This window comes from Buteo buteo, chromosome 24 (genome assembly GCF_964188355.1).
Source record: "Buteo buteo chromosome 24, bButBut1.hap1.1, whole genome shotgun sequence".
Taxonomy (NCBI): domain Eukaryota; kingdom Metazoa; phylum Chordata; class Aves; order Accipitriformes; family Accipitridae; genus Buteo; species Buteo buteo.
In genome coordinates this window covers 895,820-920,915 of record NC_134194.1, presented here as the reverse complement: position 1 = coordinate 920,915, position 25,096 = coordinate 895,820, and the positions used below count along the sequence as shown (strand labels likewise).

The following is a 25,096-nucleotide window of genomic DNA, read 5'->3' as shown; positions in this document are numbered from 1 at the left end:
GTCTGAGAGGGGACATCAGATCTGGTCAGTTTATTTTCTGTATCTGAAAACATTTATCTTCAATATTGGCATGACAATGTACATCAGGAAGAAACATACAGACATAGAGCAAAAAAAAAAAAAAACCAAAGGCAAGTTGTTTCTGAAAAAAATTAGATGGGTGAAGTTAATTGCCCACTAGTATTGACCTGAATGTTTGATACTGTGCCACCACCCCCGCTCCCCGGGGAACGTGCCCATCACGTCCCCGTGTCCTGGTCACTCACTTCGCCGCGCCTTGAGGGACTCCGTCCGCCCTGCCGACAAGAGCTCCTCGGACCTCCCTCTGACCAGGGGCTGCTCCCGGGGGAAAACAGGAACGCCTTTCAGCAGTGGGATGACTTAAGCTCCAGCAGAGGACACAGCACCCGAAGATCTTCCAAACAAAAGCTACTTGCAGCTGCCGGTCTGCGGCTGGAGCGGGGTCGTTCCCTGCCCAGCGGGGCTGTTCTCCAGCAGACCAGGGCAGACCTGAGCCCCGGGGGACGAGCCCAGGGGGTCCGGCCACCTCCAGCGAGGGCCAGGCGATTCCACCACCCTGACCTTACTCCCTGGCCCCACAAAAAGCACCTTGCTCCCAGGAGAAGTCTTAACCCTTCTCTTTCTGGCACCTACCAGTAAGCAGATGGGCAACTCAGGCTCTGAAGAAGAGACTGGATTTTACTGAACTTTCATTATTCACACACTACTTCTACTTTGGGAGTGGGGGAGGACGCAAATGCTTCCCATCCTAATTCCAAAATCGAGTGATGCAAGAATAAAAATGCTAGTCCTAAAAATGTACATAGCAGTTCAAATAGAAGTAATGTGATAATTTCCTCAGGCACACAAAGCAGCAACTCAATAAAAATAAATATGCTAATGAATGTATTTAGTCTTGGCCATTACATTTCATAAATATTTACTGTTCAGTACTCAGAGTCCAAATTCACAAGAATCAGTTAATAACCAAAATAAGAAAGATGAAGGAAAGTATTTTGTTCCACTAGGCCAATACAAAATACAGTCATTTCCTAAGGACCGTGCCATGGCTCTCTCATCACAAGGTATGGGCTAGCTGTAAACCTATAGCACCAGCCACGGAAGCAAAAGTTCATGGATTCACACTACTGGAGAGCTGGCGCGTGGCCACACTCTGTGGCTGGGCTGTTTAGTAGTACGCCCATTTAGCTTCAGAATACGATAGTTGAGACCATTAAATATTGAAATAAGCAGGCCCGCAGCACTCAGGCATAGCATAAGGAAGAGTCCACCGAGAGTTTACATCACATTTGAGAAAATAAAACACAACCCACCCTGAAAAATGCAAAGCCGATCATTTTGCTTTAGGGCTAGCAAATAACTGGTTCAAATCTCCACAAAGAACAAACACAGACTTTAATGGGGCTATTTGTAAAGTGTGGTATTACCCTAACTCAGTAAAGGGTATCAAAGATGGTTTTGTGCTTATCTGAATTTTAAATGAAAAGTTTAAAATAAAACTATCCTGATGCTGTGTGTGGAACAAAAGGAAGAGAAGCATATGAGATACTCTTTGTCAGGAACTTTACTTGCACTTTATCAATTCCCCTCTGGGTTTCTTCTTCTTCTATTCAGAAGCAATACAAGAGAAATACTTTCTGAAAGAATTCAAATATATGCAAAACTTGTATTGAGGCATGTCTTCACAGCTGAAAATAATCATGCTGGCAGGGGTATAATAACCAAATATTTCCAACACAGCAATCAGAACTGGGAACAGTAACCCTACTCAGCTGCTACAGTTGAGCTTCTTTTCTGTAGAATGAAGCCTCCACCCCACAGAATCAAGCTGTGAAATAAACAGCGCATGGGGTGTGCTTGTACCTCCCTTGACAAGACACAAAGCAACTGGTTGACTAGGCAAGGGTGGCTTCACGGCAACAAGGGCCATTTTTGTTTTGTTGCTCTATGTTCCCTTACCGAATTCTCAGTCTCTAGAGATTATAGCACCAATTCACAGCAAGATGCTGTTTCCAAGCTTACACTTGTTCCTCCCTGATTTTCACGATCAACATTCCCTTAAGTAGTAGAATTCCTTAATCTTTTGTAAAAGATTTGCAGTCTGTGGTCTTCTTTTCTTCTAGCTGTGCATAGTAAATGCTCTTTCCTCAATAAAATGGTACCAGTAAAGTTCAGACAACAGCCATGGAATTCCAATGGCAATGAAGATATGCTGTTCCAAGGAAACTCTACGCAAATACATTTCCTCCTGCAAAAGCAGAGAAAATAGATTTTAGAAGAAATTTATTAGGAGGTACTCAACAGCCATTTGCTCTTGTTCTGAAGCTAATTTAAGAGTTGACCAAATCTTCCCTCCACAGAAAACCCTTTTCAGTAAAAATCCTTAGATAGAACCAACGTCTTATTTTACTAGGACTATTGCACTCATGATACATTAACAGAGAGGAGAGGATAAAATACAGGATGCAGAAGTCATCTTCATCAACATACTACTCAGAAACTCTGGAATAGTATTGAGCCTAACACTGCAGTAGATCATTATTTTTCTTCAAAGTTCCTCAAAAGTTACATGCTATTTGTAATGGACAAAAAAAACAACATTTATTTGTAGAACTACAAGGAGCACAATGTGCGATAGGTATCACAAACTCTGAACAATTTTTCTTATCTGTAAATGGATGTTGTACTTACAGCTGGCTCATTGAGAGCACGATCACTCACACTGCTCCTGAAGAAGTGTCTCCATTATTTTAATACCCTGGAAAAAAAGCACAAATAAATGCCAGTTCTATGCACAACTTAAGTATTTCATACATTAGAAAGGGCATCCAGTAAAGCCTTAAAAAAAAGAAATTGCATTTTGTGGTCCCACACGAACTCAGTGCGGTCCTCCCCACTGCCCGGGAGGCACAAGGAGCGCTTATGGCACAGGCTGCTCAGGGGGACCCTGGAGAGGACAAAGGACCCTTCGCAGCTTGCAACCTCTTCCAAGTCAAGGCTGCACGAAGCCAGGGCACTTAATCAGGTCACACATTTTATTCCAGTTCTGCCACTGCTCTGCTTGGACCAAGCCACTTCTCATCCCTGCACCTGGGTATATCCCTCTTTAAAACTGGAATACCGTCACTCGTGTTCTTCGCAAGCAATTGGGTGTGCGAGGATGAAAGCTGCCCATAAAAGCCCCTGTGATTATTTCTATGATGAAGGAAAGTAATATTGTAATGAAGGGAAAAATGCCATCAGAGGGCCACAAGGGTGAGTATTTCTTCTCCGGGACTGATCTGCGAAGGAAGAAGGAACTACCAAACAATGAACTATTAATAAAGCAAAATGTAGGTTGCATCTAGGGGTTCTGTTTGTCCGGGGGGTTCACTGCAGATGAGCCCTGGGCGCCCACCGACCGGCAGCAGCTGCGCAGGTGCAAACCACTGAACTACCCAGAGCAGGGCAGTGTCCGGAAAAGGGGGGGAAGCTTTCGACCAAGTGCTCTCCCCACGTCAGGGCTACAGACTGCTCTACAGCCAGATGCTTCGCTCTTTTGAAATTCATTTAAGTTCAAGGTTCAGTACAAAGTGAGAGGAGCAGCTTCCTATTTGGTGAAAAGCAAAACCCACTCACTTTAGATAAGAAAATCTACAACATCCCTCCCTCTTCCACTTTTTGGCTCTGTCTGTGTACTGAAATTGTAGTAATTTGCCAACCCTACCTCTAATGTTTGGTCAGATCTTGTGGACTAAAGTAAGCTTGGAGCTTAGCTATAACTATGTGGTGCTAAGGCTTACCCTAGCATGCTCTCTGTTTGTCAAGATAAAAGAAAAAGGGTTTACTCAGTTTGAGTCACTGTGAGAGGAGGTAAAAAAAGATAATTAACTTTAACAAACAGGTCAAGAGAATTTCTTTTCACATCTCTACAAAAAAAAGGACAAGATATTTTATATCTATGAAGAACAGTTCATCTTCCATGCTTATTCTTTGTAGAAGGCAATAAGCTGACTACCTTAGTCTATCAGTCTAAATTGGACATGCCACTGTTTACAGATTGAAGCACTAATTGACATAAGTGAAGACTCAGAGGTTTGCCTAGGGAATTTAAAAATGTTACTTATTGAATCAATTATGTTCACAGTGTGACAACTGCTTTTTCTTTTATTTGTCCTCATAGCACTGCAGACTTTTACACAAAATGGTGTTGAGGAAGAAAAGAGGAACTAGAGGGGACTCCATTAATTTAATAAAATATGAAAGGGTAGGTACAAGTCATTACCCAGTATCTCTTCAGCAACGAACAACTAAATCAAAGCCTAATCAATATATTCCTTTCAACTGAAGTTCAAACACTTAAATCTCAGTCCCAGGAGAACAGGCTCAAAGGCACTAAATTTACACTGTTTAGAGTGCACTGATGCACTTGAAATGCAGAACAAAACATTGCCTACCCATTAAACTCTGCACCTCTACAGCTGTAGCTTAAAAGCTTCTCTGACAGACAAGCCATAGACTAGTTTTATTTTTCAAAGGTGCAGGTACTCTGCTACTGTAAGAAGCTATCCTGCCATAAGTGTTTACACACAGTCCCTATCGGTGTTAACACCCCAAGGCACTCACAGGGATGGGAGCCCAGCAGATTCCCAGTTCAGGAACGGCTACGGGAGATTCCTCCAGCGAGTGTCACTTTGTCACCACAGCCAGTACACTGAAACACAGAGGGCACACGGACCCAGCAGCGGGGTGACCGGATAACGAGGGAAATGCGAAATGGCAGTCTAAGGAGTTTCCAGCACCACAGACTCATTGAGCAGCCTACATGTGTATCTGGAATATCTGCCAGGAGCCAGACCGGCCTCCCAGCTGACAGCGACAGAGAGAATACATCACGTCTGTAACACACTCCACATCTTTACTGAACACTCTAAGTTTTAAGTAAGAGGTTAAGTGATGTACAGGAAAGTATAAATGGCCTGTTTGACGAAGGCAACACATACTGCAGTGCACACCTCATTTCCATTGCCGGTACAAAAGCAGAGTAACATCTTAACAGACTAGCAGAAAATTTTATGCTGTCTCTGAAAAGAGCACCTAATACTTTTAATTCGTTTTGTAAGCATAACAAAACATTTTTCAGTTAAATATTTGTTATTTGAGCTCAGTTCCATCATTTAACAAACACTACATCATGGCCTTTAATTTCCATCTCCTTATATATTCAAGCCAAGCAAAAGGAACCTAAAAAAGAAACCAAGAAGTGAAAATGACAGAAATGTTGCAACATTTAAGAGGCAACGGATAAAACACCTACCAACATAACAAAAGTTTCTTGCTACAAATGCTCCTTTATTGTGTGGCCTTAAAATCGCTCATAACTTGGTCATCTGTACTGCTTCACACTGGCAGAGATCATCAAAACTTTGACATGTACAAATGAATCAGGCCACTTCTTAAACAAGTTTTAAAAACTCACGCACACAAAGGCTGACTTTAGGGGCCACCACTACCCCTCCTGCGCTGGAAACTTCTGCCAGACTTTGCTTGCAGACTATGGAGCACCCTTTCCCCCCTCCAAAGGAACCCAGGCTCCCGCCGATAGACCCGGAACAGGCCGTGCTGGTAACTGGGATTTACCAGCATGTCTGCTCAGACTTTTGAATTATTCAGGAAGAAAGTTTTATTGGCAATAATTTGGGTTCACATCATTCATTAATACCTTTTCTGAACAGCTAAGAAAAAAATAATCATAAATGCTGTAATTTCCACACAAATGCACTATGACTTCTACAAACAAAAGCAGAGCAAGAGAACTTTATCTCCTATATTTTTGTTTAGAGTTGGAATAAAATAAGAGAAATGTAACAAACATGAGGAGCCATAAAATGTCACCGTCATTGTGCTAGGCATTAAAAAACCCCTACCCACAGAATAGGCTCATATCTTAGTTACAAAAATAATTAAGAAGATCAGTGCCTTTGGTGTCCACGAATAGTTTCACGAATAGTAACTTTTTCCTCTCTTTCTGTAAAATAAAGGTATTTAATATGGACTGTGTGAATATAAGAGCTTTATTGCAGTCATTCACAAGATTTAATATTCATGCAGTATTTTCTCCTACTCTTCACGTAGCTCATCCCCTACTCCATTTCCTCTGCCCCCTCACATTGCTGCCGCCCACTGTTCCCTTACTCCCTTATCTCATCTGAGCCTCTCCAAACAGACGGATGGAGAAGTGCAGTGCTATCAGGATCGAGGAGATAAAGCAGGAATCGTGGTTTGGCTTTGAAAGTAACATCCTTACGTACTCCAACCAATTATGCCAGGTGCGAGAAGAGCAATGCCTTCTTTGTCAGGCCATTAGGAAGGATGCAGATCAGGTACTGGAAGATAGGAAGTAAATGGAAGCCTGGAGAACATTTATCAAGCATTGTCATTCATGCAACATACATATTAAAACTTTAAATATCATCTTTGTATTGCCATTTATTACATCTGCGTAAAATGTGCCTCAGAACTACTCTATGGCCAAGCCACAAAAGGAACCCTATCTAACAGCTTAGAAGAAATGAAATGCATAGATACAGCTGCTGCCTCAGGGAGATGGATGTTTTGGAGGTGGGAGGAAAAACCAGGCAAGACCGTACATTTATACCAGATCTGGTGCGCTTGTATTTTTCTTTTTCACAAATCTGCAGACATAGCCAAAATTGCTGAAGGATTTCTAATGCAACATTGTAGAGATACTGTGAGCTAGTCTGTTTTATCCGCTAGCTCTGCGCTGTCATAAGCCTGCAAGACACGTTTCATTGCTCACGGTCATTGCTTACACTAGCATAGCTGTCTACTTCTCTCTTTTTTTTATTTTAAAGCCACAACAAAAAGGTCTTATAGTTATTAAGAATATGCAAATGAATAAATGGCTGTGCCTTTTGAAATACATTTCCATCTGCAGTTCTTGGGGCGCAGATTCCAAAATCCGCTTCTGAAGGACAAATGAGAGGTTGGGGCTGTCGGCCCCTGCGCCAGCAGAGAGGAGAGTGTCCGAAGGGACTGCGGGTGCTGCCCAGGCTCCACGCTGCAACACCCACTGACTTCAGTAGGAGAAAAGACAGGACACTGCTAAGGCCACTCAAAAACCAAACAAAAAAAACAAACAAACAAAAAAAAAACCCAAAACAAACCCAACAAACTTCAACAGTATTAACCACTTGGTCCCTGTGAATAATTAAAGAATGACGTAAGGCATGATCTGAACTGTGGACATCTAAGTTCATCTGAAAAACAAATTTCTCCACTAGATAACTAAAAAATGATAAACAATGCTAAATATAGATTCATTACAGTCTTGCAGTACACAAGATTCATGAGCCCACCCATGAAAATGCCATGTTTTCAGGCACATACATATGCTTTCATTCATCTGAAACATGATACAAACTGGACGGGGGAAAAAAGAAGAAAAAAAAAAAAAAAGCAAAAAAACTCTCTTACTTTCTCATTAAAAAGGTTTAATTAAATATTCCTTCGTTCTCCTTCTTGCTCCTTTTTCAGCAGGTGTAAATTTTAAACAGCCTGCACAGTACAACGTGAATCCCCAAATCTCTTGAAGGCACAAACTTTCAGAGGACAAGACTTCCACGCAACTTCATTTCCCAGTAAACGCTTCAGGAGACGTTGCTGTTAAACCTAGTTTATCAATATGACATGACTCCCCGAAATGAAAGGCCTTTGAACACTAACTCCCTTGGGATGCTCTGCTGGATAGCTTTTATCCTCTTTCATAATTCTTACTGAAAGACAGAACTATTGAAGTATACAGAACTGCTACAGGGAGATCGACTGTGGCTATTGTAAATACATCAAGCTGCCAAAAAAATAAAAAAATTAAAAAAAAAAAATCTAACAGCACTGGAGAAAAATGTGTGACATGATATAAATTCGTGTTGACTACTTTTGACTATTTCAGTGTAAAGGTGCTATAGAACCACAAATTATTATTACAGTATTAGCTGGTACAATGAGGCATTAGGAAGAAGAACTGTTTCAATGCCTGGGGGAAATCAGGAATAAGAATGAATTACAGAAACTGATACAGTCATACATGCCGTGTTGTAAAGTGTATTTGAAATAAAACTATTAGCATAATAAAACTAAATCCATTTTTGTTCTGCTTATTCTCTGTAGACAAAAGAAAAGTTCAAATATTTTTTCAACAATTAAAAGATGTAAAGAATCCAGACCTAAAACATCAATTTAATTTTGAGCCCAGATGATCTGGTGATTTGAAAAAATTTAGAATACAATTCAGGGAAGAAATTCAAGCAATAAATTACTTACCTTCCTCACACCTTGCTTTAAAAACGATTGAGCAAAAGCTTCCAACACACAGTTGAGCAAACCTGCCCCCGTAACTGATATTCTGCCTTTTTGTGTGAAGTCTGTCCTAGGAAACAGGAACATAACACCCTGTTATTTTTCTGTCTACTTAGTAAACATGAAGTGTAAACTCTACCTTAGAAAGTTAGTGTTTGATACCCGAGTAAGGTTTTCATCTCTTACATTCACATATTTTGTATGACAATCTCAAAAGCAAACGTAGCAAGATACAGGAACATCAGCGTAACGAGAGGTTTGTAACGACCATCGCCGCCGTCAGTGCGGCTGAAGTCCAGCTGGGCTCTGCTTCAGCAAAGACACGCGCTCACTGGAGAAGCCCGAAAAGCAGCAACAGAGAGAGCGGTCTGGAGGGGACACAACAGCCGCCAGCTGCAGACACAGTGAAATACGCCTGTACGATCTGAGAGCATCCTCGGGACGTCATCCCGGCCAAGCCAGACAGCGGCAGCGGTAACCGCGAGGAGAGGACTCCCCACTCCTCACCCGGCACCACCGATGCCCTCGGCGGGCCACGACCCCTTACTATTTCTGTCAGTGCAATTCGGCAAGAAGACAAACGCGCGGAGTTCAAGTGAAGGAGCTGGAGAACGTGAGCAGTTCCGCCCAACCACAGGATGGATGCCAGCAGTAAAAATCCACCGCTGAACTCAGGTGCTCTGGTTGGGATTTATTATTCGTTTTGCAGTTTCACCATTGTAGGGACAAAAAAGGGAGGCTCAAGGAAAATATTGATCTCTGATTGATTTCCGTAGCACGCAGCTGGCAATGCCGCATCATTACAACACAGTCACAGGGAGAAGTCTATTAATGAGATCCAACTACTAAATTATTGACTAGTTAAGTACGGCAAATTTGGTCTAATTGTTTTCATGATGGGAGTTTAATTAAAGTGTCTTTAGTATAAGAAGTCTAGCAATATTCTTGTTCAGATAGCGTCAGGGAGAGTTTCCAAAGCCTGCACAGCTTTCCAAACTAAATTAAAAGTTACGTCCAATGCAAGGCTCTTCAGAAGAGGGAGCTTTTGTACGGGAGATCTTTTTAATTCCCATCTCCAGCTGACAAGCACTGCTCATCTATCAGATGCATCTCTCCACATCAGGCAGACATCATCTCACTCTGCGCCCAGCATGCTGCGAGAGCCTGCAGCTCCCTTGGGCTGTATGAAATGAGGGAAAGTGCTGGGTAATAAAGGGAATCTGATGGCAATTGAGGGATACAAAATGAAAAAGCAAGGAAATGGTCCTGGTGGGGAGGGGGGAAGCAGGCAAACCAAAACACAAAGGGATGGCAAATGACACCAGAGACAAAATTCAAGCTACGCAGGGATTCTCCACTGCAGAAGACAGGTATAACCTGCCCAGACACATGGAAATTTGCCAGTGCACAACTTCAGAGCCTGCGGCTCTGCCTGTGGCCAGGCCTTGCCCACGGGGACTAATTGGCTTTCTTTGGACTTCAGACATCAAGACGAGATGCTTGTCTGTAACACCAATTAAATCATAGAAACCAAACAAAAAGCGTCATTAAGGAATTCAGCCAAGAGGATAACATAGGTGCTTTCTGGCCTCTGAATACACAGATATGCCCCATCGTGCCTTTTACAATGGTTTATAATTTATTTATGGTAATGTTTGTTTGCTTCTAGATCTTTGCAGACACTTTTATGCTCTGCTTGGAAGCACCCACAATAATTCACTTTGCAAGAATATGTAGCAGTTGGCATCACCGCATTCACATTTATTTAGGACAAAATAACCACCTAACATTAAGAGGAAGAACTACACTGTGGTTAAATTGACTGTTTGGGACTAAGCAAGCACCATTTCAATTGCCCCAGTTCCATTAGGGACATCAGGAAGGCTGCAGCCTCCCCTCCCTGACTTGCGGTTCCCTAGTTGAAAATAATAAAGGATGTAACTGCCAATCTCAAACTGGGTAAACTAATCCACGTCCTATGGATGAGGTTCTGCTAAACGTCTAAGCCACCGGTCCCAGCAGGGACTGGATTCACGGTTTGATTTTCTACAGCATATTGGTCTACAAAGTAGCTGGACTGAAGTCAGCACAGACAGTTACAACTTCATCTGACAGGGCTAGAAATATTCTGGATTCTCACCAGCATCCTCCCACCACGCGTGCCCGGGACCAGGCTGCAGCTCCCCAAAGCAGCAGCTCTGTCACTAACCCCACTGGCAAGAGATCTCCTTGCAGAGGCACAGAGCAGGGCTGCGGGGGCTGCGGCTGTAACGCACCCCCGGGAGAGCCTGCAGAGCAGCCTGCGCCCACCTCCCCATCCACCAGCTCCCTGCTGGGTTGGGAGCAGGCAGCACCCGGCGCGGAGCCCATCGCGCACCTGGGAGGTGCGGGGAGAGGCGAAGGCAGTCGACCTGCTCGGGCGGCTGATCCGAGATGCAAGCCAGCAAAGTGGCACTCTGCTTTAATTTATCAGCATCCTTAACAATGTTGTGTTAAAGCTGATTAAACAAACAAACAGCCCACTACAACACGCGCACGGTGCCTGACTGAGGAGCAGAATTTCCTCATTCTCTTCACGCTTTTAGTGCCCTGAAGAGTTTCAGGAGGTTGCTATTGAAATCTGCCCAGCAGTGCTTAGTAGGGGAGAAAGACAAGTTTCTGTTTGCACTCAGGTTACCATCACTCTCATAATGTTGTTCTCTCTTTAGGGGCATAACGTACAGTTTTCCCACTAATCAGGATCACTTGAGTCTCCTCACTGTGTGTTTTCTTATTTCTCTCCAGTGCAATAGTATACTGCTAATGTTATGCCCTTTACATAATTCCTTCATCTATCCAAATGTGTCACTGTACATATACTACATGCAGCTGAAATTTCATGCCTGCTTTGCCAGCCAGCATTTGTTAGATCCGATTACCTCCATAAGACTCCTGAGGAGGTTCAGGGGTGTGCGCAGACACCCAGGTATCCCTGAACCTACCTGGCCAGGGCAGCACGGCTGAGGTCCGCAGGCTCCTGCAGCTACGTGTTGTAGCTGCTGACCTGCATTGGCACCCACGCTACATCCAGAGGCTTGAAAGCCTGTGTAAAGGAACCTGCTGAGGCTGCAATCACACTCTGGCAGGCCAGCTACACCTCTGCCTTCCCAGCTGCCACAGTATGCTTTAACATAAGAGTGAGCAGTGGTGACATCGAGCGCAGACAACTCCCCTGCACAAGCCTGCAGGAGCACAAGCAGCACACTGAGGACAGTGTCCTTCCTAAACTGGAACTGAAAAGCCTTGAAAACAGGGCGTGAGTGAGCGACCAGTTGCAGTAGTTAAGAGTTTCTACACCAACAGGACCAACATCTATTGTTGCAATGCAACTCTGATGCAGAAGAAGTCTCAGTGAGGACAGAGGGTCCCAGCAAACTTTTGAAACAAAACAGTTTAAAAAGCCAGAGGAACATGGCCTCAAACAGCAACTTCCCAGCATAGGGGTTTTCAAAAATGCCTAAGCCACAAAGTATTTAATTTCATCTGAAGTTGGTAGGTTTTTTTCTTAAGCATCCTTAGAGCTTCCCGAAGTCACATGGACCTTACTGGACAACCCTGCCATGCTTCCCAGGGAACATCATAAAGCAAAAGTAATGACTAATTACAGGAGACACCATAACAAAGTAAGAATTAATGGGGGTGACATCACCTGGAAATAAATCTTTTTTTAAGACAGTCACATTATTACATACCTGCTCATTTCAATGTTACAGGAATTAGAAATTCCACTCTGATCCTGCCATAAATGTGCATAAAGACATTTTGAGGCTCCACTCTGTACAAACACAAGTGCATGTTCTCCCAGGCAAAGTCCCACAGCAGCTTACATCTCCGGGCACAGCAGGCCAAACACCGGAGAAAGAAAATTGTTTGGGAACAAGTATGCTCCATGCCAATGGCTGGCAAGCAGGAGGGAGCTGATAATTTTTAAACTGCTGTCCAAGCATCTGTTGGTAGACACGAGAGCAAAACGAACACTCTGGCTATGCCTGCTGTGCAGGAACAGCGGGGCAGCCTTCTATGACTGCAGAGCAGCACACAGAAAATTAATTTCCAGCAATTATTTGTGCTCTGGCCAGAGAACCTAACCTTGCATCTGAACAAGCCAGAGGAAAACTACAGGACATCTACAGCTGCTGCTCCAAATGCATTCAAGACATACCAAAGAAATTATTATTCAGACCCCTCCCATTCCAGGCATCAAAAGGCAACAGAAAACCTGTTTTCAGGGCCATGGGCCTGCAGTATCAGCCCTGAGCCGGCACACGGGCACTGCTACACCCAGAGGCCAGCACTCACCAGTTTGGATTCTCCAAGCTCTCTCTGAAGACAGATTCCTCGCTCAGAGACGCATACTGTGTCCACGTAAGACAATGAGTTTTCATAGCCATATTTCTTTTCTGCATATTAAGCCAAGATTCCTCTTCCAAGTATATGTCAGGCACTTTTAAGATACTGACCTGGGAAACAGAAGAATTATAGCTTTAAAAAAAAAAAAAAAAGAACAAGGGGCAGAATCACTTCTCAGTATTTTCAAAGTTATCACTAGCCTCAGAGGACAGGACCGAGGATTCAGGAAGAGGGCACATCAGCTGTCGTTAGCCCAAATGAGAACACTCAACTTCCTCAGCAGCTACTAAAGGCCATGCAAACACTCCAAGATTTAGGGAAGTTGCTCAGTCCCCAGCTGGACCTCCAAGACCACTGCAGGCCAACTTACCTGCATCACTTCATGCTTCCTGTCTTGCTGCTGACAGCTAATTTATGACAACAAAGGACAAGGGAAGCCCCTTCCAAACAGTTACATGCAAGGCAGCCAAACCCGCCAGCTAATCCGTGAGGGCAGGAGAAAGGCTTGCACCTCTGCAGGCTCCTGCTGCCAGGCGCAGCAGCTGACGTCCTGCTCCAGCTCCCTTCTCCCAGGAGGTCTCCTCCTCTGAGAGCCCACTTGTCAACCTGAGTGACCTTGATCAAGCAAGCGTGGGCCAAAGAAGGGATGAAAGGGATGAAAATCTCACCATTGGTTTATTTACATTCTGCCTGTATAGGGCAATGATATGTTCTCCTTGGCAGGTGAGGCTTGGAAGAGACAAACACATGTTTAGAGGCAAAAACATACAGAATCGTCAGCACCAGGAAGAGCACATACACACTTTTAACCATGCAGGCTGTGGAACAGTACAGTTATTTAATCATGCATGAATGTAAATGTACTTTTCTGTATACAGACTATCTGCTCCAAGATACTCTGCAAAAAAAACAAATAATAAATTAAGGCTAATTCTCCTTCCATAACAAACTTGGAAGAAAGGACTGTCGCTAAAAGAGACACAGGAGAGAGACACTAAGGGATTGCACAACCCAGGTCCTTACGTTTTCTGCGGCCTTGTCTCATCTTCTTTATAGGGACTCTACGATGCCATTTTTAAATTCCGACATGCTATAGGCACATTAAGTATTATTTTAAATTCCGCTGAATTCACTTACGGAATGGTTTTGTGAGAGATTACAGCCCAATGTGTTCAGGAGCCATGGATCAGACATTCAAAATACCTGAGCTCAGCTTAGAAATAATTACCCAGTGTTTATTACCAGCTGCCACCTTCTTGCTGAGATCCACAAGACTGGGCTTTTATAAAAATACCATCTATCACACAACAATCGGGGGCATTGACAGACAATAAGATTGTTATATTGGGGTGGGGGGAATGGCTTTACTTTCACTGTGGCCCAGGTAACATTTTAAAACATCTTTACTTTTTCCAGGTACAAAAGCTAAAAGCCCATCGGTGCGTGTAAAACAACCACCACCACCAGTTACATCTTAGTGTGCTCAAGGCTACAATTTTGTCCATTCAAGTTAAATATAAAATCAGTTCCTAGGGAATTTTTTTCTTTTAACTTCTCTTAAAAGTAACTTTTCTAATTTAAAAAGAAATCATTAGGAAATGTGATCCTTTTAAACAAGATAAACCACAGTGAAGCATTAAGGTTTTACAACTTGACTAAGTTTCTCTAAGTAGTTACCTTTCTTAAAATTTCAGGAATCACATTCTGGCACGTTGCAATTCTCCTCCGGTAAATAATCCCCGTAGACAAATCTGATGATAAAAGAAAATCAGAAGAGAAGAGTTACAGCAGTAAATATTACCTTTTTTTTAATAAAAACAAAGTAGTTGGAAGACTTCACAGCACAGCAAATGTGCAAGCAGAAATGCTGGCAAATTAACAGAGCATTGCGGGGAGGGGCCGGTTTTGGGGTTCTTTTAAGTATAACCCAGTACTTCTGCTGCTTTGCCAGACAGAAGGCTGTAAATAAGACTGTTATGGGCATTTTGCACTTTGCCTTAGAAGGACGGCATCTGCATCCACCACTGCAATCCAGACCCCCCCTTATCCAGCGTGTGGTACAAACATTTTACTGGCATTTATAGTGGTGCTGCTGGGTAGCAAAGCACCGCAGGCAGTGCTGGTGCCAGTGCCAGGCTGCATGGGTGCACGCAGGACTCCCTCCTGCAGCCCGGGCAGCGTCTGGCAGGACCCACTGGAGAACCCTGCTCCTGGTGGCACCGGGTGGACGATGACTGGGGCGAGAGAAAAGCTCGGGCGACTGAGCTGCCAGACCAATATACTGACTTAAGCTTTAGTTTATTTCTGCCCCTACCCTACTTTATATTCTCAGGCTTATTTTCTGGGCAAACAAGCTGTGTATGAGATTTACAGAACAGTCCTGTCTCATCACACGTTTATTTTTGTATTGAGTTGGACCCAGTGACAAGGACAAAACTATCTATTAGGAAACAAATTACAGTTATTTAGTGTCTCAAAAAAATGGTTGGCTTTTAGAATCACTTTGCCTTTTAATATTTAATGACCCGGATCAAGAACAGAACGCTACCGAATGAGAAGCCAACTGGCAGGCAGCCCAGGTTAAAGACTTCTCCAGGATAAAAGAGTACCTTCTCGAACAGTTGCATTTGGTGGGATCTGTGAAATGAAAACTTCATGGGGTTTGGTTTTCAGAACTCTAACAAACACATCATATTAATAACATGAAGCACCTCTGTGCAACACAGAGCAGAAAAGCATTCTCTGGAAAGAGTGGTTTACTGCATTTGAACAAAACGGCAACAGCAGCACTAATGCTTGGCTTTCTTGAATCTCAGGGCAACCTCACTAACAACTTGCTCAGAAAGAGAGCATGAGCCTGGAATTAAGAGCCACCATTAAACCCAAGCTGCAAGACAGAAGACATCTCTCTAAATGTATGATAAAGAATTTACGGTCTAAAACTTTAAGGATTAAAGCATTTGGGACTAAAAATTTAAAGTCTGTAAATTCTTATTTCATCCCAAATGAGTATTTGATCACAGCTCCCATATTAGGAAGAAAGGTAGTTATTTCCACACAAAGTCCTATGGTACTTGTTTCCCACATGGTGGCATAGCTGTTTAATACATCCTCCGTGCAGACACGTTACTTTAAGTGCCGAACTGCAAGCATTTCCTGCAAGCTCAGCAACTGGAAAACAAAAATCCATATGGTATCAGCAGACCTGATCTGACAACTGTGCTCTGACCCAAGCAGATTTATTTTCCTGACAATATGATTGGGAAATGGTAACATCTGATTTTTGGCATTTCAGGAATTCTGAATGATAAAGCGAGAGACTGAGGATCTGTGATCGTTTTCTCACTATCAGCATCCTACAAGGCCACCACGCAAGACTCCGATTCCTGGAACTACCTCCTCATCTGGGAAGTGAAACAGCAAGTGATCCCTCCGAAGGCAGGGACCATGAAAGCCAAGTAGTGCGATGCCTGTGGAGCGCCCGAGGCTCGATCCACACAGCTCACTGTGCTTCCTTCCAGGGGCCTTACTTCTGATCCATACAGCACTGCGGATGGAAACCATCACAGAAACACCGAGGAACTGTACAACAAAAGAACGTACTACAGAGAAACCAGGCATAACGTGTCTAATGGCCTCGGAATAAGCTGAAAATTTAAATACTTGATGCAGTTAAAACACACGCTTTGTGGGGAGAGGTGGTAATATTTTCTTGGTCTTGCTTATAAAATGTTGAGCACGCAGGGATCCCAGGCATGTCTGCAGTGCCCGGTTTCTAATGAAATACAACTATTACAAATTAATTTTAAAGGTTATGAAAAATTTTAATTACCTCTGTAAGAAAAGTCAGGCAGCTTACCTGTTTTCTCTTCCACTGTCTCTACAGCTGTGATGTGTTTCTCCATGGGACTGGGATACTGGGAGGAAAATGCATAGGGTAAAGATTACCACTCCTCACATGAGTAAAAGAAAATTGCTAGCTGTCACCTGTTGAGTCAGAAGCAGTTTCATAGCATCTCTCAACAGGTACGAGCTGCCCGATATTAACAATCTGCAGTCTCCGTTCAAGTTAGCAGAAAGGAAGAATTTAGTAAGATTAGCTTAGTCAGTAAGATTAGAAAACAAACAGAAAATACACAATACGGCTATGAGAAAAATTGCTTGAAGGGGAGATGCTAGCTTTTGCTGCAGCATACAGACATCCTCCACACACCCTCCATACCACAGAAACAAAGACACGAGCTCTCGACCCACATCACATTTCTCAAATGAGGACTAAGCAGAGCTTTCAGCAGCGTGGCAGCTCCACGGGCCAAAGCCCCGTGCACTGCACTCCGCAGAGAACAACGGCATCCCGAGTTTCTGCAGCAAGCAAGCTCCTTCTCACTGCCGCTAAGCACGTTCCGCCACACAACCTATTTCCTCAAGCAAAAAGCTGGAAAGGTACGGTGCAGCGTCACCCGAATGCGGACTCTGGTACATAGCATTCCACTGTCCTGCAAAAGCTGCTAGAAGAGTGTGACAGCGCGACGTCACTTCGGATTGCAGCGTGGGTCCAGCCTGGCGAGAGGGCACGCTCTTCTGCTCAGGGGCTGGCCTGCAGCAAGGATAAGGGACTGCTACTGCCTGTTCTGCTCCGGGTAACCTCATTTTCCTTAGGCTGTACAGACAAGTCGTTTCAAGGCTGGAAGAAAGAGATTCTCATTCCAAGACCCCCACTGAAAAGGCATTCTGCCAAAATTGTATAGGTTGCCTGTAGGGCAACATCCTATATAAGAAATGTATGCACAAGAACAGGACTTCTAAGGATGAATAGTCTATTTTGGAACTTACAAAACTCCTCTGGCTAGAAATGAGACACAGAAGGCTACAAGGACCTTACTCTCCATCGCAAAAAGTAATCAATGTTCACCTGAATAATTAACTCTAAATTGGAAAGTGCAAGGTAATTTATTGAACTCAAATAATACACAAAAGTTACTGTAACCTCCATGCTAATACAAATGCCAGGCTGAAGAGATACTGACCACCAGATTGCATTAAACAAAGCATGAAGCTTTAGGAAAGGTGGGGAAATTGCATTTTAAGGCTAACTGTGCTTACGTAATGCAATTATGATGTGCAATAATAGGCGCTCCAAAACCCCAATACAAAAGAAATCTTGGGTTCTAAACTAAAAAGGTCAACAACACCAGAACAGGCTGTTCTATAATCTAGCTCTACCATTTTTTCTTGCTGCGGAATAAAAGTTGATTTAAAAAGCACAGGGTTTTCAAGTCCTACTCTATACAGAAACGGGAGGCTCCTCCACGACGTGCTGCTTTGAAATGGCAGTAGTGGCATAATTACATTATCGATGTAACTTACACTCTGTAAGGCCCAATCGTGTGAAACAAAGAGCCATTTACATAAATCTTCCACTAAATAGCAGGCTCTATTACCCCAGTATTTAAACAGAAATAGACTCAATTTCCTACACAGCACAGTAAAAGAAATAACATTACAAGTCTACAAGCAAATGTAATGGCTAGGAGAGCCTAAACAGCCACAAAAATAGTGTTTCCAGCCAGCCACAGCCTCCCTGCAAGGCTTCTGTTCCCCGGGGACGCCAAAGCTAACAGCAGCAGAGAACAAAGAGATCTCAGCCTGGCTGGTATTCCAGCCCTGCAGTAACTCAACCCCTGAACCCTCCTCCCCGGCACCACAGGCAGAGGAATCCCACCCCGTCCGAAGGGCTCCCGCTAGCCCAAGGGCTCCAGCCCTGCCCTGCGGTCCCTTGCCCCGGAGCGCAGACGCAAACCGCCCTGCGTCGCCTCTCCTGCCCCGCAAGGGCACGGGGCAGGCGCTGCCGTCCCTTCCAGCAGGTCACACGCCACACCGGCTCCGGCATCCTCACGCCCAACTCCTTGCGTTGGGCCGCGGGACGGAGCGAGGACTTCCAACATCTGGAATCGCCCCGAGAGGGGCGGCTACGAACGCGCCGCTGATCCGCGGCCACGCCCCAACGCCGCAGCTCCCGCCACGCGCGGTTCGGAGAACGCGACCGCCGGCCGCGCCGCAAAGGGCACCCCTGCACCGGGAGAGAGGACTCGGGGAGCCGAGACCGGGACGGGCTGACGACCGGCTCTCGCTGTGCGGCCCCGGGCTACCGACCCCTCAGCCTGCGCCTGCAAACCAGCACCGGGCAGGCCGGCCCGGAGCGCAGCGCAGACAGAATCCGGCCGGGGCGTCGAAGGGCAGCTTTCCCGCCTGCGGGACAGGCCAAGGAGCCGAAACGTCGGAGCTCCGGGGGCAGAAGCGACATCCCGCGAGCCGTTGCCGCTCCCAGCTGGCGAGGAGGGAATGCCATCTTGTGGTGCAGGCTGCGAAGGCACGGCTGTGCGGGCAGCGGGGTGGGCGACGACGGGGTGCTCTGCCTGTCCCCCCCGCGCTGAGGCTGAGCAGAGCAGGGGTCGGCGGGCACGGCCCCGGCCTGGGGTGTGCGGAGCTGCCGAAGGGTCCCCCCGGGGGGGGACCGGCACGACCCCCTCCTCGTTCTGGCAACGCGTGAGCAGAGGAGACCCCGAGGCCAGCCCGCTTACTCGACGCAGCAGCAAATCTCATCCCTCGCCCCGCCTGGGGACAATCTTGACGCCTTGTCTCCGTTCAACCCTTCCCAGACCGCAGCCGACGCGTTTCCTACATCTCAGACTGCACCCGGGGAAGTGCAGCTCATATACTTTTGGGAAAAAGAAACAGTTATCCAGATGAAGCGTGCGCACTTTTCTTAAAAAAATTAAATAGTTCCCATGAGTTCCTGCAGTAAATTTCTTTCCAGATTGATTTGCCTATTTTAAAGACATTTCTCCTCCATCACACTAAGAGGACCCCAAACAAAGAGCCGACAGCAGAAGCCACGAAGCTGACTTTGCCTTTAAGCTATCCACAGCTTTGAAATTACTTTTTTCTACCCTGACTGCTGGTCGTGAGTGTTTTCTGAAGATGTCAGAGCCTGTTTTACAGATGCGGAGCTGAAAGCGTGGTACCAGCAAACAGCAGTTTGGAAGCACTGAGAGCTCCGCACCCAGGAACCCCTCGGCACCCCAGCAGGGGGGGGTACCCGCGCAGTTAGGGGGTTACCCCTCATGTCACACCTACTGGAATTGAAGCATTCCATCCTCCACTTGCAAAAACCTGACAATTAAAATTAAATAAAGAATTCCTGTGCTTTCATTCAGTTTTCCTGCAAATGTATTGATTGTTTTCTACAAATAACAACAAGCAGAATTGATTGCATTAGTCATTACTCTGAAGCCAGGGAATTAAGACCCCCACATACCTTTCCTAACTGGAATGTGTACAATCATTCATCAAAAACAGCAGTTCCTAACCACAGCGATGTTTCTTAGAAGTTATTTGAGGGAAATAGCAGGCCTCCAAAAGCAGCACCGTGTTTAGCAGCACAGTGAAATCACTGCAGGTTACACATGATTTGTATAAAAATGAAATATTTCAAAGCAATGAAGGGCTGGTTTTACATGCAAGATCAAATGGAGCCCACATAAATCAAAATGACAGCTTCAAAGACTTGCAAAAAATAATAATATTTAAATTCATAAATATTCTGATTCTTTCTTTTCTAACTGCAAGGAAATGAAGCAGTGATGCTGCAAAATCAGCTAAACCTTTCCAGATTCCTCCACTTTGTTATTGGTTTGGAAGTGTGGTAGTTGTGAATAAACGTAAATTAAAAAAAAAAAAAAAAGTCTAGCAAACGCACTGCACAGATTACTCGCTGAGATAAAGATCGATAAATACAAAAGCCTTTCACACACAGATACGCTTATTTCAAATACAAAACAATTTGTCATACTTGAACTAAATGTTTGATTTACAGTTCCCGGGCTCACTTTAAAGCAACACCTGCACTAACCTACAGGCCACCCCAGCAGAAACTGCTGTCCGTTCTAGCAGGCTCGGGCCCCGGGCACAGGGCAAGACTCCCCTCGGCTCCGCACCCCACAAAGGTCTAACCCGCCTGGCTTTCCTACAGCCCCAGTAAGGCAGCGGCTCTGCCAGGGGACCGGCCACGTGAGCCCAGGCACATCGGACAGGTATGACAGGAGTTAGTGCCCCTACTTCCAGCAGGATTCCTCCTCACCTACATCGCAGCTGTCCAAAAGGTGTACTCAGCGGAAAGAAAGCAGCCCTTGCAGACTGCCATCCATCCGACCCATCCAATACATCCCTCAAGGTCGCGCTCTGCCAGTGCCTGCCCTCCCACACCGACCACGGAGGGGCCGTTCTTGCTAGAAACACGTGGCAAAGGCAGAATATTTTCTAGCATATTTCTGAACCGACATACAAGAACATATACCCCAATATCTGATTGCCACCTATTTCTTACTGATTCTACATAATGAAAGCAGATGACACACCTCTGCGGTAAGAGCACATTTCTAGAGAAGCTGGGTGCAATTCTGCTGCAGAATACAGAAATGTTTTAAACCTAACCCGAGAGATGCACAAGAGGGAGGGGAGGTCAAAAAAAAAAAAAAAAAAAAAGCCCATACTGATACCTTCCACAGTCCAAGTGACTTCTTTGCTCCATCCTCAGAGATCATAAATTGCAGCCGGTACACAAAACGCCCCAGTCGAGGCAATAGGGGATTTCTGTTTGCCAAGAGATGTCTTGGCATAAACATGCCCTTGAAGAACCCCAACTGCTTTGGCTTTGGTCTCCTCTGAGAGCATAGCGGGTTGCACCTTCCCACCCTATTTTGTGACATAACAACGTTCAAAGGTTCAACTTGCAGAGTCGCAACAGAAAGAACGAGAGCAGGAGCCCTGAAGTCAACTTTAACTATGGCATTTGAGTAACTACAGCAATTATTTTTTCAATCATAGTAAATTCCTGGTTAAAAGCATGTGATGCACTTTGCTGCAACATACAAATGAGGATTATTTTAACCTTTCTGCTCTGCGCTTCTGGCTGTCATAATTAGCCTCACTATTCACCTCCAACTGCCCTTCTCAAGTCATATGGAAGTATACTACAGAATACAATTCCCATTTGCATTTCTACTCTGGTTCAAATCTTTCACAATGAAAAGCACTAACTCTGCTTCTCCTCTCACCTCTAATTGCCAAGCACTCAAGAAAATCAGCAAAAGCTGGCCCTGCCTTCTCTTTTCCAAGTTTGTTCAGTTTTCAAATGAGTATTTCGGAGCACATCCATTGGTTAGCCATAGTGTGGCAGTCTAAACTACATGGTTAGCAAATTTGACTGCCCAAGCTTGCCAAAGATACAGCTCGGGATTTCTGCAGCAGGGCGAGAGAAAAAAAAAGTTTCCTTTTTTGCCCCCCACCCCTTTGGGTTTTTTTTAAAGAAAACCTTAAATGCATCTTTGCACAGTCCTATTCTAGTGTAAAAAAAGAATAGCTGTAGATGGTTAACAGAAACAGAAGACTCCAGACTAAGCATCTTTGCCTGTATTTACTGTTCAAAGTTCTGGCACTTCGGCTTGTGAGGATATTTTCGGTCTTTCCCCTGTAAAAGAATTTCACATACATGACAGTTTCATTTTCAGTATGGGGCACTGACGCCACTACAGGGATCCAATTCCATTTTGTACTGAGCCATCAAACACCAGAAAAAAATTAGGCAGTCAGTTACATCTTTTAGAGGTTCACATATCTCATCAGTCATTTCCTCATGAGATGGACACTATAGACAAGAAGCTGACCGCACTGAGATTGCGTGCAGAAGCCTGGTAACTCCAGGAAGCCCAATGTCGTCTTTACAGGCTTTCAGCAAACAGGAAAAACTTGTTATTTCTCAGTAGAAGTGCAACGTATCGTCTTCCCCTCCTACCCTAACCCATAAAACCAATCCAGTTTTTAAGGATCTGACAATTTTTAATAAAAGGTTACTTAGCATGAGGCATTCTCTGCCTCCCAGCGCCTGGGACGGCAGCAGCAGGAGCAAGGCTGCACACCGCAGGCCGTCACGGCACTGCTGATGAATTAGAGTCGTTGGGACTGCCTTGGCTACAAGCAAGCGCGCGGGGCTTTGCTCTGCCGCCGCACCGGCCGGGGCTGCCCGGGGCATTCGCACCGCAGCAGAACGCCGGGCAGGTTCAGCCACAGGACGCGGCCCCACGCGCTCAGCCCAGTTCTGCTGTGCATCAGCCACACAGCTGCCCGGGTGCCGGAGCTCGCTGGGCTTCTCTCAAGCGGACATGCTCTGGGTTCCTCTTGGCACTGCCTTTGTCAAAGACAGACCTCTGCTAACAGGAGACGGAGAACTGGCAGCTGGCTGAGACAAAAAAAAAAAAAAAAAATCCTTCCTTGTGTTTTAAGCTGGTTGCATCAAGGATGAATTTAGCCTGAAGCCAACATTTGTTTAAACATCTTGTCCTGCTGAGAACATTCGCAAACCCATGGGGTTTTGTGCCAAGGAAATGCCCTGCGCTATACAGCTGCTTGCTTCTACCGTTAATGTTTAAACACAGGCGGCCAAAACAAATATAATGGAGCCTGCTCTATTCTTCACCTTGGTGTTCACAAAAACCAGCCACAGCTAGAGGGCAAAAGCCCAGCATCAGCTTGTAATAAAGATTTTAATTCATCCCTGTATCTGTGCTACTGTTCAAAGGAAAACAACAACAAAGAGGACAGTTTTGATGCACAGCTTGGAGCTTGGGTCTGAGAGACAACAGCGCTCAGAAGGAAAATTTAGCAGGACGCTGTTTTGCTAGGAGCAGATGCACCACGGAAACACTGTTTACCTGCCATTAACACAGCCTTCTGCCGCTGCAAAACATTTTCACTTTAAAGCCTGCTTAAAAGTCTAATGATTGTTGCGCTACTAGGCCAAAAGCCGTACTGTGCCAAGCAGCGACGCAGGAGTTAGCGTCCTGCAAGGACAGAAAACCAGAATTCATTTCTACCCATCCGATCTTTCCTTCCAACAGATCCCAGCCACCGCGGCAGAGCCCCTGGAAGGGCAGGTGCTGCCGTCCCGGCCGCGCGCTCCCCGTGGGCCACCGGGCAGCCGTGCCGTGCCGTGCCGTGCCGTGCCGTGCCGTGCCTGCGGCGCAGAGATGGGCACACACCGCCCGCGGAGCAGAGCCCCGGGGCAGCCGCAGGACTCGGTGCCTTTGTTTACCCGCGCCCCCTCTCGCACCTTCCGCCCGCAGCACGCTCCCCGAGCGGGGGTTAGTGAGGCCGTTTTCTGGCCGAGAAGAACGGCCGCTGGCGTTCCACCGCAGCCACGGCCCTGCCCGCCCTGTTCCCGGCCCCGGCCCCGGCCCCGGCCCCGGCCCCGGCCCCGGCCCCGCTGGGCAGCCGGCACGGGCGGGGCTGCCGGACCCAGCCCGGGCACCGCGGGGAGACCGGAGTCCGGAGACTCGGACGTGACCGACACGCCACCCACGCCCCGGGCACGGAAACGCAAGCTGTCCCCTAAGCACGAAAACAGCTCTGGTAAAGAGGAAAACCAAGCCTTCGGCTGCGGGGGGGGCCCGCGGGCCCACCAGCCGCCCCCCCTCCCAGAGCCGGACCCTGCTTGTGCCCGGCCACGGCGGCGGGACAAAGGCGGCAGCCGGGCGCGTTCCCGCGCTCCGGCGCGGCGTTACCCGCGCCGGTTTTCTCTCCCACTGACACAAGATTTACGGTTCTCCGCGCAGCCACCGCGCAAGCAGGACCGGAGACAGGCTGCCGAAGGGAGAACCGGGGCAGAGCCAGCGGTTAACGCAGGAACGAGCGGCTAAGCTGAGCGGCTGCGGGGCGGGCGATCCCCGCGGCCGGGCCCCGCCGCCGCCGTGAGGCGCTCCTGCCCCGGCAGGGCGCGGGCCGGCCCGGTTACCTTGCGGAGGTAGCTGGCCACCACCTGCTCGAAGGGGTACCGGTACACGCGGTGCACCTCCACCGTCACCCCCATGGCGGCCCGCGGCCCTGCCCCGGCCCCGCTGCCCGCCCGCCCCGCCCCGCGGGCCCGCCGCGGGCCTGCCTCGCCCCGCCTCGCCACCATCTTGTGCGCGGCCGGCGGGGCCGCCGCCCCGGGCCGGGCCCCGTCCCGCTGGAGGGCTTCCGCGGGCCAGCAGCCGGCGGCGGGCCGGGCCCCGGGACCGCTGGGCTCGGCGGGTGGCCGGCAGCACCGCGGGTGCGGAGGAAGGAGCGCTGCGGCTGCGGCCCCCGGCCCTCAGCCCTGCTCCCGCGGCGGCGGGCTGGGCGATGGCCCCGGGCGGATTCGTGCCTCTCCAGGCCGGTACCAGAGCCGGGCCGGACGGGGGCTGCAGCCGCGGTCACGCCTCACGCCTTCGCACCCCGCCGTGTGCCGCCGGCC

General features: G+C 46.8%; 1 protein-coding gene across 5 annotated transcripts; it reads right to left on the bottom strand.

Annotated features, from left to right (window-relative positions):
* Positions 1 to 1,562: 1,562 nt before the first annotated feature.
* Positions 1,563 to 24,719, bottom strand: PRELID2 (PRELI domain containing 2). 5 transcript variants are annotated; one of them, XM_075056278.1, is made up of 7 exons: positions 24,617 to 24,719; positions 16,628 to 16,685; positions 14,446 to 14,519; positions 12,718 to 12,878; positions 8,344 to 8,449; positions 2,713 to 2,779; positions 1,563 to 2,269 (listed from the first exon to the last, which is right to left on the bottom strand). In XM_075056278.1, exons 1-6 carry the CDS (start codon positions 24,689 to 24,691, stop codon positions 2,735 to 2,737), a joined length of 519 nt encoding a protein of 172 aa, XP_074912379.1. In that variant the 5' UTR covers positions 24,692 to 24,719; the 3' UTR covers positions 1,563 to 2,269; positions 2,713 to 2,734. The 5 variants fall into 5 exon arrangements, with proteins under 5 accessions (XP_074912379.1, XP_074912378.1, XP_074912377.1 ...); XM_075056277.1 differs by lacking the exons at positions 16,628 to 16,685; positions 24,617 to 24,719 and adding exons at positions 15,317 to 15,405; positions 16,165 to 16,187; XM_075056276.1 differs by lacking the exons at positions 1,563 to 2,269; positions 2,713 to 2,779 and adding an exon at positions 2,787 to 6,386.
* Between the last annotated feature and the right edge of the window lie 377 nt (positions 24,720 to 25,096).